The following is a 17,360-nucleotide window of genomic DNA, read 5'->3' as shown; positions in this document are numbered from 1 at the left end:
TAATTCAGGCCCAACGTGTTAATGCCACTATTGACCCCCCTCCTCACCCTCCACATTTTAATATCACCCTGTAACTTTTATGGCTTCCATTGATTTAACGCTGCTTTTTATTAACTGGCTTTAATTTTCCATATTGGCACACACTCACACAAAGAAGGTTTTATTCCAGTTGAGCGGTGCACTGTTACAGGAGCGAAGCTTTATGGGGCCATTTCTATTAAAAAACCTCCCCTATTCTTACTGTGACATATATAAGCTGTAACATGGAGATGAGATCTTATATGTATAGGAAGTGGGACAGTAGCTGTAAAGCTCACGGCTTTCAGTGGAACAGTTCAATTATTATATTGTGACAAAGTGTTTTACATAAACATCGCCAGGATTATGGTGCATAATAAAATTATTATTCATAAGCCATAAATTACCAGTTTCATTGTGCAGTTAAAAAAATAACACCAGCTAATACTAGCACATATATATATATACAATATTAGCTTTTTTTTCTGTAACGAATGATATCAAGGGACCCAAATCCACAGGGGTTTGGTGAAAACATTTACTGAGTTGATTTGATATTAAACTTTAAATAACATAGCCAATCATTACTACCTTATACACCCAATCATCACTCTAAATGACAAAGGTCAAAGCCTCTGCTCAAATTCAGATAGATAGAGAGATGGATGAAGAATTTGGTTGGCTTTAATGGAGGAAGCAGAGAGAGCGCTACTGTCCCCTTGTGGCGACAATGTGAACTTTGTAAAGCTGATGCCAGATTGTCAGCATCTACAGGCAGGTAGGGTTTTAAAAAAGTGTGGAAAATGATGCTTCGGAATAGTGTTGGTCAAAAACTGTCATAGCGGCAATGATGGGAATCCTGCTGATGTCTGATTAGTTTGCCGAGGCAGCACTCGAGTTTGAGGCAGAACAACACTGGAACGCCATCCACACATTCCATCTGAGATTGTTGCAGCCTGTGCGTGAGTGTTCAAATGAGCACAAGCTAGTTTATTACATACACCGATCCTAAAAATAATGCTCCCTAATATAACAGCGCTACTCTAAATCCTGAAGGCTGAACTGCTTAATTTAACTTGAAACTGTTTCGTCAAAGTAAGTCATTCGAGAATGCTGTGTTTGGTGCTGTTAACATGTGTTCTGATTATTTTGTTCAACCCAAGCAAAAATGATGGAATAATGTCCTTCTTGGATGATCCAGTAAAAGACTGTGTGTGTGTGTGTGTGTGTGTGTGTGTGTGTGTGTGTGTGTGTGTGTGTGTGTGTGTGTGTGTGTGTGTGTGTGTGTGTGTGTGTGTGTGTGTGTACGATAGTGTTTAAGAGCCAGAGAGAGTGAGAGAGCACTTAAACTAGAGATGGGACAACGCTACACAAATACACACCAGGCAAATAGGGACACACACTGCCAGTCTCACAAAAAGCCAATAACGTACCAGCACATTAGAGGCGAATTGCTTCCCGTATGCAGCCCCTTTTCCCCTCTCCTAAGTGGATGCATTATCATTTTGTCTGTCGCAAAAAAAAAAAAAGAGGAGCCAAAGAATATGAATATGCGTTTACATCTGTCTTCCATTAATATGCATGCCTGAATCCACATCTCAACACAAAGCCAATTTTCTGGCCATCTGTGGGATGGCTGGTGGAGGTAATGAATATTCTTTATGAATATGTTTTATTTTGCGTGGTGGCGATACATCATGAGCATGCCGTTATCTCTGCCTGCTCTCTCTCTGTCCCTCTTGCTCATTCTCTGCCTCTCTGAGGTGCTGGGAACCTTCACTGCTCAACTTGATGAGTTTAATTAGACTGTAAAGAGGAGGGATGGATGGATGGATTGCTGGACAGATGGAGGAAAGGCTGGATGGAGGAAGTGAAAAAAATATCTTTTACTGCACAGACTCCCTCTCTCTCTCTTTCTCTAATCGGAGCCTTAATAAGCCACACACCTGCTCTGAATGGTGATGCTGGAGAGAGAAATACGGTTGAAGCTAATAGCTATCATGACTTCTGCAATAACTAGTCTGCACTCCTGATGTTCATTTAATTACCAAAGTAAGTTATGACTGAGATACACCTCACTGAATACTCATTGTCTTTATTAGGATTTCTGTTTGGTTGTGCACACAAGAAAAGTTTCTTTCAAAACTTTCTCAGATTTTGGAGGCTGTGGGTTTGATGGCAGTAAAATATTGAATTATTGAATACTTATGGTACATACGCTATTTTACGTCCCTTTCTGGCTTATTACTCTTGTAACTCCTTATAATAACCGATTTGTTAAACTGCCCTTAACATTACTTTAGCATTTTTTCCATAGTACTGACAATGGATGTCAATGTAAACATATCACCACAAACCACTGTCCTAACTACGAGAACTACCCAACATCTTTCTTTAAGTATTTAAGGATGTAGACGTCTTTGCTGTGTTTGTCTTATCCTACAGATGGGTATTCTTTATAGACAGAAGTGCCTATAAAGAAGCATGCTTTCTTATTGTTTGTTAATCTGTAAAAATTTAAATAACATAGTACTACAACAGTACTATGATTACAAGGAGCAGCGATAACTGACATACCAGTGCAGTACCTTGGATTTTTAAATGCTAACCCAACACTGTTTTTGATACTAATTGGGCACGTAGATTTTTAGCACACCCAGTTAAGAAATAAGGATAGGGAGGTAGAGTGTAGAATATATCAGCCTGTAGGCACCTTTATATGTCGCATCGATGATTTAGACATCAGTGACAGTATTACTGTAGCCTGCATGTCTCTGGGGCTTTGGCACAGTCCATTGGCTAGTAGTGTCCTTTAATGATTTATGATTGAACTTAGCCCGTGAACTCCCCAGAGGATCCCCGAGAGCAAGAGGCACAGGGAGTGACCAGTTTTATGGCAGGACTGGGAATCAATTATGCTAATGGTGGCTAATGAATGCACTTGAGGGAACTGCTCCCGCACTCAAGGGCCATTTTTTTTCATTTGCATATTGATGGCAGAAGGACAGTGGCCACTTTCATCCGGCTCTGATGAAGGACTGCTGAAATGGTTCTGCGTGTGTTCCCTTCATTCTTCCTTGGTTCTCTTTTCTCTGACCGTTTGCTCTCTTTAATAAAAACGGTTTAGGACTACACAATCGTTTCCCCCACAACACGGAAATACACACAATACACAACTGTGCTCTCAACCAAGCCTCTCCCGTCTTTTTCAGTAGTCTGAAGTCATTTTCAATTAGGGCCATTTTGTGGTCAGTCACTGATGAGTCCTGGAAGTGCTCCAGTTTCGCCCCAGTGGACCCTGATAGACACCGTATACAGTAGTTTAACATGCATTAAGTCATCTGTTTGCAAAGATAGACATCTGGCTATACTCTCTCTCACTCCACTAAAATGCATTAAGGTAAATAACGCCGGACCATGAGCGAAATCACTATGTCTGATGCTTCTCAGTCGAGTAAAGAAGGCAATGAATATGAAATGTGTTATGAATAAGTTATGCGGTTGCGCTGACCCAGCAAAAAAGGACTGGTTGTGAAATTAAGGCTTTTTCAATATGCAGAAGTGTTGGCTTCCTTATTCACTGAGATAACGAAAGTGAGCTGTTAATTAACTGTTTAAAGGAATAGTTTGCAATTGCCAAATTCTCTTATTCGTTTTTTAAGCCAAGAATTGGAGATGAGAAGGGCCGTACCATTTTCGTGTGTTTGTTAAACAGCACAGTGTGGATGTTTTTTCCCATAGCTCCTGAAAAGCTTCAAAATGTGGCTGATGTACACAATAAATTTCTCATTAAAAAAGGTCCCCATTTAAAAACTAGTATCAAAGTACAACCCTCACAACTTGTCATTGCAACTCTTTAGTTTTTACATGGTTTAAATAAAGGAGCACATGTTGTGTTAATTCACATCATAAAAACTAAGTGAACATTTTCCCCACTAAAGCTTCATGTAGTATTTTTAGTAGTTTATATTTATAATATAATATGTTTATATCACAGTTCAAACAACTAATGACCAGTTCAATTCCATCTCAACAGAAAACCACAACAATCAAACTATCCCTTTAAGGAAGCACTTGGCAACAGTGGGAAGGAAAAACTCCTGCCATCACCCGCGACCTGTTGGCGGTAAATGGAGGGAGACTGGACGTAAGACACGCTGTGGAAAAGAGCCGGTTTTTTAAATATAAATCTGGTTTAAAATTGGTCAGCCAACCCACAAACAAAAGTTCATGATGACCTTCCTTTAGCAGCCTGTCAACATAGTCCTGTACCGTTGGAACCCTGAACATAAGTGCTCAGGAGATGTGACTAAGTAACATCCAGTAATAAAAAAATAGTGGGTATTTATTTTCAATCTACTTCAAGAAAGGACAGAAAAACACTTTATTAACAGAGTCGTGGACTATTATACCTGAGGAAGATAAAGTTTTGGGCTGACAAATAACTGAAACTTCCATGAGTGATGCTATCACTCTGTGGAATAGGCAGAGGCAGACAGGCAGTGTTGGAGGCTCCCACTAATTTGATCTGGTGACATTTTCTTCTCCAGCTCCTCAGGGGAAAAAGAGCAGCAGAGACAGAGTGAGGGAGTTAGAAATGGAGGTGCTTGGAGAGAGAGTAAGAGAGCGATAAAGAGGGAGAGAGGGAGCGAGAGAGTGATGGCGAAGGAGACACTAATGAACACAGACAACAAAGACCCTAACCTGAGCTCCAAGCCCCTGGAGACACAGAGAGGTTTTTCATTGGGTCAATAAAAGCACTGGACCGTGTCTGCGTTGGCTTGCCCTTCAAGCACCCGCTTAACTACTGAGGGAGACTTTTGTTCAAGGTTGCAGGAGTTAAAGGGAGTATCACTGAATTTCATATCTGAAAATTGCAGAGAGTGTTGATCATAGTCTGTTGTGTGCAGAAAGATCTGCGACATCTTGTTTGAGTGAAACCAAAGCGCACAGGGGATGTGTTACAGTCACTATGTCACTAGATTTTAATTCAAAGCTATGGTTCTGCTGTAATAAAGTTTAGTTAGATGCAAAATCTCAATCAAACAAGGCAATCATATACTGATAAATATAGAACCTCTGTTGTTTTTTTTTTAATTTAGACTCACTCAAAGGGAGCTTTTAATTGCATCGGAGAATAAATCAATTCTTAATTTAAGGACTATTTCAAAGTTAAACAATAAATAACTGACACCAAGGTATATGGAGAAAGGATGACTATATTTCCCACTGGATATTTCAGAGTTAATTTCTGCAAGAGAGCAGCGCGGTGTCCCTTTGCCAAATCGGAGGAACGTGGCAGTTAGAGGAAGGAGAGAGAGGTTAGCCAAAATCAGCATGATGAGTTATTGACTCTTGGCTTGTAATTTCATTTTATGCACCAAGTGGCATACAAGATATCACACTGTTCATAATCCTCAGCGTCCCTGAACACACACGCGTGCCTCCCACTGACTCCTTCTTGTTATTAAAGGGGAATCTAAAGCCGTATGTCTTCCTCCACTGTGGGAGGAGAGCCTCGAGTCTGGAGTCTTCACACCAGGACTCACACCTGAAGGGAAAGCGCGAATATGCACACGCACATGCACAAAAACACTGGGGGATATATACTTAGTTGCCCTACGAAGTCCCCCCACGTCTGACATATGTCACTCCCAATCTGTTCAGCAGGCCACACATATCTCTAGTGGGGTACTGGCACAGCGGCACAGAGGGCTGCAGAGGGAAAAGGCTGGGCAGAGGGAAAAACAGAAAGAGCTGAAGACTGAACAAGAGGGCACAGGGGGACGGAGACAGCAAGAGAGTGAGAAGAGAGCATGAAAGAGGCAGAGAGAGCTGCTGCTAGTGGTTGCCACCCTTTCCGTGCTAATTGGTAGTCTGGAAACAACACCATCTGTTCTTTAAGAAAGTCAGATGCACAATATAAAAATATGCCACCACTCCTGAATACATTTATAAGCAGCCAAGGCAAATAACTCAACAGCCCCGGGCTTCTTTCAACACAAGGATCCTGTAGGACACAAGCTAGACAGGCATCTGTTATACTTGTTATAATGTTTAGGGATGTTAAATCTAGTCCTGGGTTCCTGCCAGGGAGTGCTGAATAATGTAAATATATGATGGTGGAGATGCATTGAGAAGAGGTCTGCAGAATATTTTTTATGTATGAAGTAGGAAAGGAGAAGGAATAATTCAGAGTCCACCTGTAACCATGCAGATTTCCATTTGCATCCTAGGAAAAGGCACAAATGGAAGTGGGGTGCCATCATGTGGATGAGTAATGCAGTTACACTTAAAAGAAGGAGAAGAAACGCTGCTTTATGTGTGCCACTTAATTATCAAATAATAAAGAGAGGAAAAAAGTGGCTGTAGATGTAGACTACCAACACTGCAGAAGTGATATTCATAAAATGAGATCTGACTTTCATCTGAATATAGTTATGGGCTAATGCTTGAATTATGCTTCAGCAAGAAATCTACATCTTAACGTATGACGTTAACTGAAACTTCTTTTAACCCTACACCATAACCTTCTACATAACCTGATGTGCACCTCTCGAGAACTGTAACTACACATCTCGACGACGGAGTGACTTGAATGGCGTGGAAGGTTGTAGTGTGGGGAAAAAAGGAGTTTGGTTACGATGTAAGTTCAGACATGTTTTCCCCCAGAAGTCTAAATCAAGCTTAAGCGGATAAAATAATCACCTATACTTTTTATGCCTTTGTTTCGCACAGCGCTCATGGTGAAAATTAAACAACTCTTCAAATTAATAAGTCCAGATCCTCCTGCAATTAGCAGTTTATAGACTTGTACAGGAATTATTCCTACAATCAAGTCTGAACCGAACAGTCTTCTTTAGGTCACGCCACAGCAGTGCATCAGCTGCCCTTCCAAGGACTTCTTGACACAGTTTTGAGTTTGTTGTTCAGACCCTGAGGTGGCCAGTCGATCCAGATCATGGTGCTTCTTCCACTATCACTCACATTTCAATGCTGCTTTGCATTTTGGGTTAAATATTGTTAAACTACTTGTTGGTATTTCTGAAGGTGTTTTCTTTTAATCTCTGGTTCACATCACGAAATCTTGATGACATGCATGATTCACACTAATCACTCTCACACACAACAGTTGGAATTATAGGAATGGATAAAAATTGGAGGGGGGGGGTGCTGTTCAATGTTCAAAAATAATCCTTATATGTGGGAGTAAAACCAATACTAATGCTTTTTTTTACTGCACAAAAGAAATGGGTTTAAATGTTCATTAAACCGATGAAAAAATAATAATAATCCAGATGCTAGAAACCATCAATCTTAGAATGGGAAGGTTCAATGAGATGCATTTAACAAAAAAATGAATCTATACCAACATCAGCTGTATTGGGGAGGATAAACTGGGTTCTCTTGGGATTCCAGGCACACAGCTCAATGCAATGACCGTGTTTTACATCTCCAATCTGTTACAGTGGGATCTCCCCTGCTTCAATCCCATGGATGATTAAGCGTGATAATTAAGGTTTTTGGACATTTTCCACAGAGGAGCAGACGTGGCAGCTGGTGACATTCATGCATTCCCAAACACAGAGGAGGGAATTACAATGAGGCCTCCATTCATTTCAGTGATCACAAAGTCTGCTCTTGGCACCAGTTCAAAAATAGTCAAGCTGTTGTTGAAAATGACTATTTGTGGCCCTTTTTGTTGCAATGTACCTTAATCTATTTGGGAAACCGATGGAGAGCAGCCAAATATTTGGATTTTAGAGGAAGGAATATGGCACTGTTAACACAAAGAAAAGAAATACTATTATTGCAATACTATTAATATTTGTAATAGTACAGCACAATATTACATATATTAATGAGATTGAAAAGCTGCTTTTTGTTAGCACCAGCCCATGTTGCTGTATGAGAACGCGGGGAATAAATTACCAAGCATACACAAACATTAGGTTTTCAAGTTCATCAAAACTATGTGAAAAATACTAAAGTGAAACAGATGGATATTTAAAAATTTCATGGTTATGATGACAAGGTATTCATACAAAAAAGGCATCATTGTTGTTTTAATAAGAGGCCTATGTCTCAGTTAGACACTGCATTATACAGATATGTATTATACAGTCTTGAAGCATTCAAACCTTGTGAATCAGAGACATAAGAATTTAGGCTGTGTAAGAAAGGTGCATTATAATAAATAAATAAATAAATACCCTCTGATATCTGGTTCAAAAAAAGACTGACACTGAGAACACTTAAGGAAATCCTTTCCTGCTGTTCTTTATAAAACCCTACATCAACTCCCTTTTTTATGACAGGCGAACACACGTCAGGATGCAGCACACATTTCCGCGTTATTCCTTTGTGATGTCGTTTCTTAATCTAGTATAATAGTGTAATTATTATTGGTTAATGTTATTTGCACTGCTGTTTACTAAAATCTCTTTTTTGTACAATATTATTTTTCAGTAACTTTTTTTCATCATTTTATCAGTTTTGTATATAAAATTTTGCGCCATCTCACATTATAATCGTGTGGGTCTATGGTACTTTTAACAGTGTTGCCTCTGTTTGTCTGTCGTCTATCTATCTATCGAGGTCATCCCTGTAATAGATAGAGTAGATTATTACATTAGACATGATTGCATGCCTGTCCATTTTCCGTCATCTTGAGAAGCTGTAGCTGTAAAGAAAAAGCAACTTTTTCAGTGGCTTCAAAGAAAAGTAAAGAAATAAAAAAAGAGAGAGAAAGATGGAGCGCTTACAGCTATAACGACTCCATCTCCCAGGATTCCTTTTTGCACTCCTAAAGCGGAAACGCTGGAGGGATTCCATGGAAACGGTCCACTGGCGTGCTTGCCTGATAGAAAAGAGCGTTCATTGATAGCTAGCTAACGTAAAATCAGAGATTCTATCAACGCGGATCTACCCGAACATATTTCACACCGTGTGCCTGCAATGATGAGCCGTACGCCTGACGCGAGCGCGAGGTAAGAAAGATCCCACCCGTCAAACACATCCCGTGTTATTTAGTGCGGAGAGTTAACGTTAGCACTAACAAAATAATCACTGGACGTACTGTACATAAAGGTACATAAAGGTAGGCTAGCAGTTAACTAGTTAACCTGTGTCGTCACGCTTCTCATCGATAAACTGCACTCATAACGAGTTATTTGTTCGTCGGTTAAGCCATAGTTAGTGATGCTATATAGCTATAGAGTCACTATTCACTGAACGGGCATGTGTTTATAATACTAAAGCAGCGCACTTACTAGTTTAGCTGTTTTATTGCATGCAGCTGGTCGAGTGACCGTATAACCAAAGAGTAATGGAGCGAAGGATAACAAGCCAGGATGCATCACATCTACAGGATGTTTTGTATGGATTGCTACTTGCATTTAGATGAAACAGCAATAAGTAATTTTCACAGGTCTTGTGCAAAATAGACGTTTATCGTTTTCCCTACTCAAATATATGAAACCGTTTATAAAATTATGTTTCATTACTGCTGTTGATGTTCTCCTTTATCCTTTCCAGGGATAACCAGACAAGGAGGATCCAAGAGAACATCACCAATGTGGAGAAACATTTTGGACAGATGTGCCAACTCTTTGCTGCCTATGTCAGTAAGACAGCCAAGGTACGAGACAAGGCAGACCTTCTGGTCCGGGAAATTAGCCTGTATGCAGACACCGAAACACCAAGCCTTAAGAGGGGGATGAAGCAGTATGCTGACCATCTGGCCAAGATTCAAGATTATCGTCAAGCTCAGGTGGACCTCCTTGAATCCTTACCATCAATCATTATTTCGTGTTCATATCCATAATTTAAATATTGGGTAGAAGAGAAACTAATGCAGAGCTGGTCTTGCAGGTGGAACGACTTGAATCTAAAATCATAGAGCCATTAAAAAGCTATGGAGCTGTGGTGAAACGGAAAAGGGTAAGTTTTACTGCAGCCTGTTGCCATGTTGACACTGATTTGAACCACACATCCATCCAATAAGGTGTGCTGGAGCCTATCCCAGCTGTCATAAAGCAGGATTTGGAGTACAACCTGGACAGGTAATCAGGTTGTCACAGGGCCAACGGGGATTTTAGTGAATTTTTTCAGTGCCTTGTTGTGACTTTTTCTGTCAGATATTTGCGTGTTAAAATCCAAGATTTTACACACAAATTCATAAATAAATTTGTGAAATTTTGCAATAGTGTCGCTAAATGAATAATTCATTTCAATTCAATTTTATTTATATAGCACCAAATCACAACAACAGTCGCCTCAAGGCACTTTATATTGTACAGTAGATCCTAAAATAATAGATACAGAGAAAAACCTAACAATCTTATGACCCCCTATGAGCAAGCACTTTGGCAACAGTGGGAAGGAAAAACTTCCTTTTGACAGGAAGAAACCTCCAGCAGAACCAGGCTCAGGGAGGGGCGGGGCCATCTGCTGCGACCAGTTGGGGTGAGAGAAGGAAGACAGGATAAAGACATGCTGTGGAAGAGAGACTAAGAGAAGAGGGAGAACAGAGATTAATAGCAGGTACGATTCAATGCAGAGAGGTCTATTAACACATAGTGAGTGAGAAAGATGACTGGAAAGGAAAAACTCAGTGCATCATGGGAGTCCCCCGGCAGCCTACATCTATTGCAGCATAACTAAGGGAGGATTCAGGGTCACCTGGTCCAGCCCTAACTATATGCTTTAGCAAAAAGGAAAGTTTTAAGCCTAATCTTAAAAGTAGAGATAGTGTCTGTCTCCTGAATCCAAACTGGAAGCTGGTTCCACAGAAGAGGGGCCTGAAAACTGAAGGCTCTCCCTCCGATTCTACTTTTAAATACTCTAGGAACAACAGGTAAGCCTGGATGAAGGAGCCTAGGGGGCAGTGAGGGAATCAGAGCAATTTGCTGTTGGTGTCATTACTATGGCAAAGGCACATGAGGGCAGTATTGTCTTAATGATAACATATCGCTACCTCTACAAGCCACTTTGACCCATTGCCAGCACTCTTCTCTGCTAACCACTAAGTATATCGAGAAGACATCCTGTGGTATTTCACAGACGCCGCACTACTGTCCAAATTGTCTTAAGTAAATGTTTGTCTTGTTTGGCTTTTAGTCCTTGTGTGTGTGTGTTTACTTGTATTCTGCTCTTGCATGCATTCATTCATTTTAATTTTTTTTTAAAAATGTGCCCTCTCCTTCAATATGTTCAACGGCTAAAGTCACAGAGCAATTAAAAACCTATGGTTGACAGTACAGTTGAAGATAAACCAAAAACTTGCGCAACAGGATCTACTGGAGATCCTGATCCTCACTGATGCACACCAAATTCTTATATGTTAAGTCATGTTTAGCAAACTGTGCATTACACACTACCACTATTAATTCTTTTGATAACTTCTGGGAATTTGTGTATCCGTGCAGGAGGATCTGAAGACTACTCAGAGTGCCAGAGACAGAGAAGCCAAACAGATGGCTCAGCTCGAGAGGACCAGGCAGAGAAACCCCTCAGACAGGCAGATCATTGTATCCTTGACTTGTTTCTCTTCAGTTCTTTAAATCTCTCTCTGATACCAGATTGACAAAAAGGCTTCAGTGTTACAACAGCCATCTGTATAAATAATCAAATGAATGCCTGCTAATATCAATTCAATTCTTCGTTAGTTATAGACATCAGCTTAGAGCTGTTTGAAATGTTTGTTGTGCCAAGTTTGGACAGTTTAAGCTTATATTTCTTAAGTTTCCTTGACTGAGCTTTCAGTCTCAGGTGCGTCCCATGTAATATGTGTTTTCATCAGTGGTAATGTATGAATAGAAATATGAAAAACATTCCAGAAACAAACTCACAAGCACAGTGTAGATTCTTTACAAGAGCTTAAACCAGTTGGACTAAGCACCTGGCTTATTTTAGTCTGTTATGTTTTGAGTTGAGTTTTATATGTATATATATTGTTTTTGCCGTTAGGCTGAGAGTGAACTCCAGAGAGCCACCATGGATGCCACACGTACCACGAAGCAGCTGGAGGAGACCATCGATGAGTTTGAGAGGCAGAAGATCCAAGACATCAAGGTTTACTTTCTGTGCACCTCAGATTATTAAGTACTGGCTTCAAACTTGCATTAAAGCATCCACACTTGAGAATTTTAAAGAAAACATATTTAATTAGTAAAAATTTGGAACCGTTAAAATGCAATAGGAATGAGTAACTTATAAGAAAGACCGAATGACAACTGACCCGCCCTGTATGTAGTACAGCTAATGTTATTTTAAACTATAAATAATAAACCTAAATAAATAAGTTTACAGTTTAAACAACTGAATTATCAAAAAATATGATTTTGAGCTGTGTTTAACACGGTCACTAATAGAGGAAAGGATGCAACATTCAACATTTTGTTACAGGTCAGATACTTAAATCCTTATATTAAATTCAGTTGTGATAGCTTTTAATTGTAAACATAGAAATTAAGATGGGAATGATTGAACAGGCAAGCAGTACTTGACTACAGAGTAACAAATGGCCACATCTGCCGTTCACAGCAACTACTTGCAGACTTTTATGTCGATCGTGGTTCTTTGGACGTAGCATGGAAATATCTGGAAAGATTTCCCTGTTGTGACCATGTTTCACCCTCAGTTAATGGTGTAGAATTGTAGAGGCGTGCCAGACAGGAAATAAAAATTTGCCAGTTGTTAAAACCATAACCCACTGGTGTGTATGTATGTGTAACATACATATGAACGAGCAATCATTGCATTTGATTTACGAGGGTTAAAAACTGACGTACGTTCATGAACCGATCTCGATCATGAAGTTTTTATCTATAATTTTTTTATTTATTTTTGTGTGTTTTTATATTTAAGTGCACAGAAAAAGTGCACTTAAATATTAAAGTAAATATTTTAATAAATGACCATATATATATATATATATATATATATATATATATATATATATATATATATATATATATATATATATATAGTACAAATCTTGGTTTAATTAATATTGAACTAGTCTTGTATCATTATGGGATGATGATGATGATGATGATGATGATAACAGTTTGGTTTGGATAATGGTAATTTATATTTCATAGATTTGCTTTGACTTAGTAACCATGCCTACATGACCTAACATGCACATACAGCCCAACATGCACATGAACAATGTCAGAGGTGGGGAAAAGCAGAAGTAACAGTAGTGCAGGGCCTGTTGCAATATGGCTAGCATGTGTGCGGCGACTGTGGACAACCAAACAGCCCTACGTAGGATTTACTGTGATATGTAGAAAGATATCAGCTGATTTTGTGGACTGTCTGGACTGATCCTGTGCTTTGTCTGCTGTCACAGTGCACTTGTGGTTCAGTTGAATTGGCTCAGAGTCTGGTCCATATTGAAATATTCAGTATTTGATATTCGTGTCTTCTCTCACTCTAGAAAATCTTTTGTGAGTTTGTGACAGTGGAAATGTCATTCCACGCCAAGGCTTTGGAGGTGTACACCCTGGCCTACCAAAGCATTCAAAGTGTGGACGAGGAGGAGGACTTGGAGGTAAGTTGATGCTCTGCGCCTTGGCCTTAGCCAAATGGACATGAGGTTAAAAATGTACATAAATGCATATACATCATCAGGTTATTTTAACCCTGGAGATCCAATGGGGTCAGAGCCGACCCCATTGGTTTTCTAGGGAAACCATGGGGTCCAATTTGACCCCATGGGTTCTCCAGGGTTAATACATCCAAAATAACACGGCCTTATGCACCCATCTTTCTTTGAGTCATTGCTCATACATGCACACACCCTTTAATTTACGTCAGCGTTTGAAGTAACCTGCATTGAATTCTACACAATTCATTCAGTCATGCTAACTGGGTTGCTTGTGTTTACAATTTAATGAGAGGTTTGCTGTACTATTTTTAAGAGAGAAAGCACGTCCTGAAAAAACAAAGGATCAATGATGTTCGTCGAGCAACGTTCCTCCTGCAGTTGCCCTTGTGTTATTTTCCTCCACCCCTCGCTATCTCATCTGTGTGTTTTTGCACTGAATCATTTGCCTTCCATTCATATGGAAGCAAAACTCCTCATCGAGACAAGGCTGTTTTTCAGTGACTCATAGTACAAAGCATGGGAGATTGAATCATCTGAAACGGGCACAATGACAGGCATGTAGATAATCCTGATCGAGAACCATGGCTGAATTTGTTTTCTACACAGTGAAAACCACTGGGTGGTTTCAGCAGTAGTTTGTTGCGTTTGCTATGAAAATAATAGTTTTGGAGCTGGTTTAATGTGTGACATTAACAGACTGTCATTGCTGTCGGTGACTTTTGTTGTAGAGTATTTTTACTTTCTCTATCTGTTTGTGTGTTTTTATCCGAGTCCCTGCTTTTAATGCATTGTAAATAAAATACCCTGAATTTAACCTATATGACCTTATTGTACTGTTTGCTATGCCCCGTGGGCTTGTGTACAGGTGCTGCTTCCATTCAGTTTTGTCTCTATAGAAAAGTACCTCTTTTCAGCCCCTCTTACTGTCTCTGGCAGGTGTTCAGGAGTTCTCTGCACCCCCCCGACTACCAGTCACGCTTAGACATAGTGCGAGCTAATTCCAAAACGTCCCTTGATCGGACCGGGTCCTTCCTGAACTCAACAGGGACATTACAGGTAAGATACAGTCAGTGATTAAAAGCTCCAATACAGAGACAAGAATTCCCCAACAAGTATCTGTAATGCTATTCCTTTTCACCTTTGGCTTTGAGTGTTGCACAAGTTTCATTGCGATGATAAAATTCAAAATTCCCTTCTTCCTGTTGTGAGCTCAGAAGTCTTTCTCATGCCAATAGAGGCTGGTGCTTGATAACAGTGAGTCTTATCAGTAGTTGCAATGATTATGCGTGGAATCACCCTGGCCATCAATCGGTGTTGTTTTTTTGTTACCCATGACATTGCATCCAAGGAACATCACGCATTTCCTCCTGCATTCAGTTTTACCCCAGGATCTTAACAGTGACACCGCACTGTTTTGTGATTTTATTTAATTTTTTTTATATATTTGCATTCTAGACTACAATTTCTCACTAATTGACAAATAAGAATTTGATATTTTTAATTAACTGTTTTCCGTGGGTCTCGTGGAGTCTGTTGAAATGTAGTGTCTACACTGTAGACTCTACAGTATCTACAGATGCCCATATTGGAACTTGCAGATACAGATTGCTGTACGCAGCTGTCACTAGAATATGCCTCAGATATGTGTTGCGTCACATCTTGAGATCATACTTTGGCTTCGCTGATTAGGTTTGATTTTTATCTGAGAGAAATTGCAATCACTGCTAAACAGAAACGACATTTGCAGTCGGGAAAAAGAGGATTTATGACCCTGTTTGCATTAAGGATGAAGCCAGAATGGAAAGTTGAAAGTAGAGCATGTTAGTGGACATGGAGAAAGTGTCCTCATTCTTACATGAATACCGTTCACACAATAAGGAAGGTACTTTTGCTTCCTGGAGCCAGACTTTCTTATAATTTTTACAGTGGTCTTGAGCAGTAGTTCTCCAGGCTTTATTGTTTCTCGATGTTTTTTATTTGGACATTGGCTACTTTTCACTCATTTGCAGTGCAATGTGGATTTTTTTTAAAGGCATCCAACATTAAGAAAAGATAACTATTCCTGAAAACTACTTAAAGGCATTACAAAAAAGTTCACACTGTGCTGAAGAATAAAGATGCCAGATATTGACTTTCAAGCTTGTTAAAACTGTACAAATTCTGTTTTTGATTTATGTAAAAGGTAAAGACACAGGGAAGTGTTGGCATGTTTAAAAACAATCTTTTTCCACATATATTTGCACATATATGGAAATGTGTGTGTACATATATCTATGTTTGCTTATGTTTCATCTATGTAAGCAAATTACAAAGAAATAATGGGTAACCCAAAACTTACACAGTACTGTATAAATACATAAGTCAACCCTCATGAGAAGTAAATGTGAGGAATGTGGTCTCAGCGCACTTTGCGGTGTGTTTACACCTACCCTTCATTGTTTCTACTAAAAACCGCGACTGAAGAAACAAAGCAAAAAAACCAGGTTCCTTGGAAGTTGAGCTTAATGATTACCTGCCAGGCGTTTTAGTTGCATTGACTGTTTATTTGTTGTCACAGCAACAAAGAGCTGGTAGTCGTCAGACGAGAAAAGAGGAGGAGGAGGAGGAAGAGGAGGATGAAGATGAATCCGAAGAGGATGTTGACGAGGATGAAGACGACACAGATGATGAAAATTAAATACTCAAATTGTTTGGTTTTGATTTTATGATAACAGAAAGATTAAAAGGCAATTTATAAATGAAAAGCAGCCTCATTGCCAAAACCACATCACACATCTGCTCTGAGCAGTATTGCAGTGGTAGTGTTGTAGCGCCGTGATGCTTTGTAAGAGATCTACAATTTGTAATCCAGGCTCCTGTTGTCTTTGCTAGACTTTTATATAGCACAGAATAAAATGTGCATTATTGGTCGCTTGCATTTAAGAATAAAAATATATTTTTATGCTTTGCATTGTTTCAGTGAATCAGTTTTTCTATAATAAGCGTACCCTCTCTCCCTCTACATAAAAATGTCGACAGAGAGGTTGATTGTTATTTTAGAAATTGTTTGGCGAGTGAATCAGTCTAAGTGACAGTAGTTACGTGACGACTGCAGTTAAAGGTGACTCATCTCTTCCACAGACATGCAAAAATGGTACAAATGAGTTCGGGAACATTTTGCACTGCACTGCACTGTCTGTGTTCATCTGAAAAAAAAAGAAAAGCCTTGGTGTATGTGTGCATTATGTGTAATTTGAGATGTGCCTCTCTGTATATGGCACTTCATGAAGCCAATTATGTGCATGTGGGTTACATTATGTGTTGTCTGCCACTGTGTCGGCTGATGGCCGTCCTGCATGAGTCACTCAACACATTTAATGTTCCTCATCTGCCAGTGTCATGATGAATTCTTTTCTGCCTTTGGTTTTATGCACACAAACGCATATCGCACATCTGTACCATTATCTGTTCAACACACATGATATGTGCACACTTTGACACTTTTTTTTTTTAATAAGTACAAGGGCGACCAAAAGCAACAGCAACACTTATTTTCTCGGCGACGGAGATAAAAGCTGCGTAGGTGGCGTGTCATAAGCCCTCCGCGTAACAGCACCCTAATGCATATAAAGGTTAATGTGTGTGGCATTGCAAACATGGCCACGCTAACAACGCACTCACATACCAGTTCAACTTTGGTGTACTGTGGATCTGAATGGCCTGCGTTGCAATGAGTCATCGCCTA

General features: G+C 39.6%; 1 protein-coding gene across 1 annotated transcript; it reads left to right on the top strand.

The window, feature by feature from the left end:
- The first annotated feature begins 8,836 nt into the window (after positions 1-8,836).
- On the top strand, positions 8,837-16,584 carry cibar1 (CBY1 interacting BAR domain containing 1). The gene is made up of 8 exons (XM_085396736.1): positions 8,837-9,008; positions 9,556-9,790; positions 9,892-9,960; positions 11,448-11,549; positions 11,989-12,093; positions 13,466-13,579; positions 14,573-14,692; positions 16,194-16,584. Exons 1-8 carry the CDS (start codon positions 8,977-8,979, stop codon positions 16,311-16,313), a joined length of 897 nt encoding a protein of 298 aa, XP_085252862.1. The 5' UTR covers positions 8,837-8,976; the 3' UTR covers positions 16,314-16,584.
- The last annotated feature ends 776 nt before the right edge of the window (positions 16,585-17,360 follow it).

This window comes from Rhamphochromis longiceps, linkage group LG22 (genome assembly GCF_057381845.1).
Source record: "Rhamphochromis longiceps isolate RC_006_pf linkage group LG22, R_longiceps_female_GT1.1, whole genome shotgun sequence".
Classification (NCBI taxonomy): Eukaryota; Metazoa; Chordata; class Actinopteri; order Cichliformes; family Cichlidae; genus Rhamphochromis; species Rhamphochromis longiceps.
The sequence above is the reverse complement of the archived record's forward strand: the minus strand, read 5'-3'. Positions and strand labels throughout refer to the sequence as shown.

Excerpts from the sequence above, each read along its gene's own strand:
- cibar1 (XM_085396736.1), top strand. The coding sequence starts at position 8,977 with ATGATGAGCCGTACGCCTGACGCGAGCGCGAG. Across the intron at positions 9,791-9,891 it reads AAGATTATCGTCAAGCTCAG|GTGGAACGACTTGAATCTAA; the intron begins GTGGACCTCCTT and ends CTGGTCTTGCAG. Across the intron at positions 11,550-11,988 it reads CCTCAGACAGGCAGATCATT|GCTGAGAGTGAACTCCAGAG; the intron begins GTATCCTTGACT and ends TTTTGCCGTTAG.